Genomic DNA, 3,169 nt, shown 5'->3' with positions numbered 1-3,169 from the left:
AGTTGTCACCATTTTGTGGTGGTGGTGCGAATTAGGGAAATAAATTGTCTCGAGGAAGAAACGAACGACGTGTTAAATTGAATTAAACGAACAGGAATTTGTTTCATGAAAGAAACAAATGAAAGAAAAGGGTACCACACGTGGTTAGTTTGGCGTGCGTCTCTCGCTGTTAACTGGTGAGAAAGAAAGTTTATAGCTTGGCGTGTGTCTCTCGTTAACTGGTGAGAAGAAAAGTGTATTGTTCCCGTGCGTCTCTCGTTGTTAGCTGGTGAAGAGGAAAAGTTTATCTTTGTAGAAAGAGAGTCTGGGTGTGTATGAGTGTTTCATTCAAAATCATCCATTTCATTTTAAAATAGCGGGGTCACCAGATTTGTTGCGAACCTGACTATAATACCCTAGCTCGCCACAAGAAAATAATGAAACGAATGGAATTGAAGGAAACAAAGACTCAATTGATGGATAAGATAAACGTTGTTTATTTACTGTTGAAAGAATGAACGTTTTAGTTATAACATGTGTTCATGTCCGCGTGTGTGTAACCAATGTTCGTTGCGGGACTGGTGTTGTGGCAAGAATAGGAAATGTGTGTTCATCTCAAGTTCGGGTCACTATCGTTTGTTCGCGCGTGGGAAGAGAAATGAGTGTCGTAGGAAATGAGAATGATAGTCCAGCGTGTAGACAAAAAACTGGATAGAGAGTTGACATCAGTTAGCAGTCAGCTATGCGAAGGTGTTCTCAGGGACCAGTAGTAGATAGAGAGAGAAAGAGTGTGAATGTGTACATACGGTCTGTTAGCTCGTGCCCCATACATAGTCACAGGGGTGTTGACGCGCGCGAGCGTGTAACTCCCTTTCGGGAGGCGGCTGGTAGCCCAACCTCTCTGGTCGAGAGCTGGTCCTAAAAGAAGGAGCCGCTTGTTGCTCTCTCTTTTATACTCGTTTCTGGTGGTCATTTGCGCATGTGTATATTTCCTTAGAAAGCGGTAGTAACGTCGTCCATGTGTGCGTTCGTGTGCGCGTTAGCGTATGTGTATATACACGTGAATGTGAGTGTATGTACACGAACGTGAATATATGTACATGTGTGGACGTGGGCGCATATGTTTGTGTGCACGTATGTATATGACATAGCTTGAAATATGAATGTGTGTTTTTGTGCGAGCCTTTTCTAGTCTCGCACACAGCTTTTTTCATGTTCGCGCATAGCGTAAACGAAGTCTGGGCTGTGAAATGGAAAATAGTCACAGAGTTAAGCGGTTAATACCATACAAACTGTAAATTTGCGACGGAAACGGTTACCATATTCTTTTAAAGCACATCGAAAACTACAAAAAAAAACCCTATTTTTTTCTATACGAATGTGAGACGAGCCTTAAGTAAATACCGATTTCTTTTTTTTTTTTTTTTTTAATTTCCTCGTCTTTATTGATTATGAAAACAGAAAAAAGAAATCGAAAAAACGTTTTATCCAATAAACACTCCAAAAAATGCCCCTCTCTCATGTGGCCAGAAAGTGGGTGCTCATTTTAAGTTAAATTTACATGGAAAAGTGATCACCCACTTTTCGAAAAAAAAGTAATTTCTTCATATCATGAAAACTATTTTTTTTTACGACGGAAACGGTTTGCAGATTCATTTTTAGCACACTGAAATTTACAAAAAAAAAAAAAAAAAAAAAATTTTGTTATATACGAACATGAGACGGGCCTTAATGTAAAATGTTACCGCTATTTTTAAATAGTTTTTTTTTTTTTTCAGGTTAAATTCAAGCTTCACGATATCTTTTTTTTTTTTTTTTTTTAATAAATTAATAAATTTTTAGGTGGAAAGCACAGATTAGTTACAAAACACCCTCTCCCCTCCTTTCAAAATAATAACGTTATTACACCAGCACGGTGGCAAAAGTGCAGAAGTGCACCCACCAACAGTATCCAATTTTTGGATCTGTCGGGAATCTTTTTCGAGAGGAACATGTTTTAAATAAACATCGTTTGCCTTATTTATCTTTTTCTTTCCTCTTTTCATTTTACCAATTTATATTTTGTTGTTTGTGATTTTTTTAATTTACAATATATTTGCATTTTTGAGCTTTACAACTATACAAAAAATAATCCAAATATTCATGTAAATAATTTTCGCATCTGTCACGTTGCTATGACAACAATAACAAGATGTCCAATTTGTTGTTTTCATCATGGACACCGAAGTCGGCAGTCAAGGTAGAAGTTTAAGAAAATGTATTTTTATGAAAACAAAATAACTATTATTTATTTAAAATTTATACGCTGTTTCGTTACCGTCCAACTTAGGTGCTTGTGTAGATTGATGATATTTTAAACCAGCGCATTTCACGTGGAAACATTATTACGTACTTATGTATTATGTTGAAAATTAGTATCAATTCCATAAATTACGAAAAATTACCCAGTAGAAAAATAGTTACAAATAAAAATAGAATGTATCACATTATCAAGTTTTATCGTGTTTTAATGTGCAAAAGTTGTGCGACCAATTCAGAATGGCAAACTGACTTATCTCCCTTGAATCATTTTTCGTAAGTTTTTGAAATCTTTATCTCTGCTATTATATAAAGGAACTTTGTGCGTGTGTGTGTGTGTGTGTGTGTGTGTGTGTGTGTGCGTGTGTGCGTGCACGCGCGTATTCGTTCACCGTAGATTCCAAAACGGCTGGGCTGATTTTTATGAAATTTTACACAAATGTACTTTATGTATAGGTTTTGCATCAGAATATCTTCGATAATCTGATGAAAGAAAGAACAGGCGATTTTGACCAAAGTCAACACCTTACACAGCCTAACATCACAAGTGCATTTCAGAAGTTTTATTACCACACAAGCAGAAAGGTCCGACATATAAAATCAACAGTAGGTTCTTTGATATGACAGGGTTGCATTCAAAATCAATGTTACACCACACTAATGCAGCAGTCATTAACACTCCTAAATACACACTTTAAGTATAACATGCAAAAATTAATCATTTAGATACATTTAAAAAAAAAAAAAAAAAAACTACAATAAATCCTAAAAATACTTAATATCAATCACAACTCTCCTGAAGAAGAGATACTACTCTCGAAAATTAGGGACAACAACACTTACTATCTTGTACGACACATTGTGTTAGCAAATAAACACAATATAACTGAAA

The 3,169-nt window shown here is 35.7% G+C and overlaps 1 protein-coding gene across 2 annotated transcripts in view; it reads left to right on the top strand.

The window, feature by feature from the left end:
• Window positions 1–2,035: 2,035 nt before the first annotated feature.
• The window catches only part of LOC145258162 (glutamate-rich protein 2-like), a 124,037-nt gene continuing 122,903 nt past the window's right edge, over window positions 2,036–3,169 (top strand). The window contains exon 1 of one of the 2 annotated variants that reach the window (XM_080115969.1): window positions 2,036–2,218. In XM_080115969.1, the coding sequence (XP_079972095.1) occupies window positions 2,194–2,218 (25 nt within the window). In that variant the 5' untranslated portion in view covers window positions 2,036–2,193. The remainder of the gene's footprint in view (window positions 2,219–3,169) is intronic. The other variant, XM_080115968.1, reaches the window with a different exon arrangement.

The sequence above is a fragment of the Euprymna scolopes genome, chromosome 33 (genome assembly GCF_053919585.1).
Source record: "Euprymna scolopes isolate OS-2025 chromosome 33, ASM5391958v1, whole genome shotgun sequence".
NCBI lineage: Eukaryota > Metazoa > Mollusca > Cephalopoda > Sepiida > Sepiolidae > Euprymna > Euprymna scolopes.
This window is presented reverse-complemented; position numbering and strand designations above follow the sequence as displayed.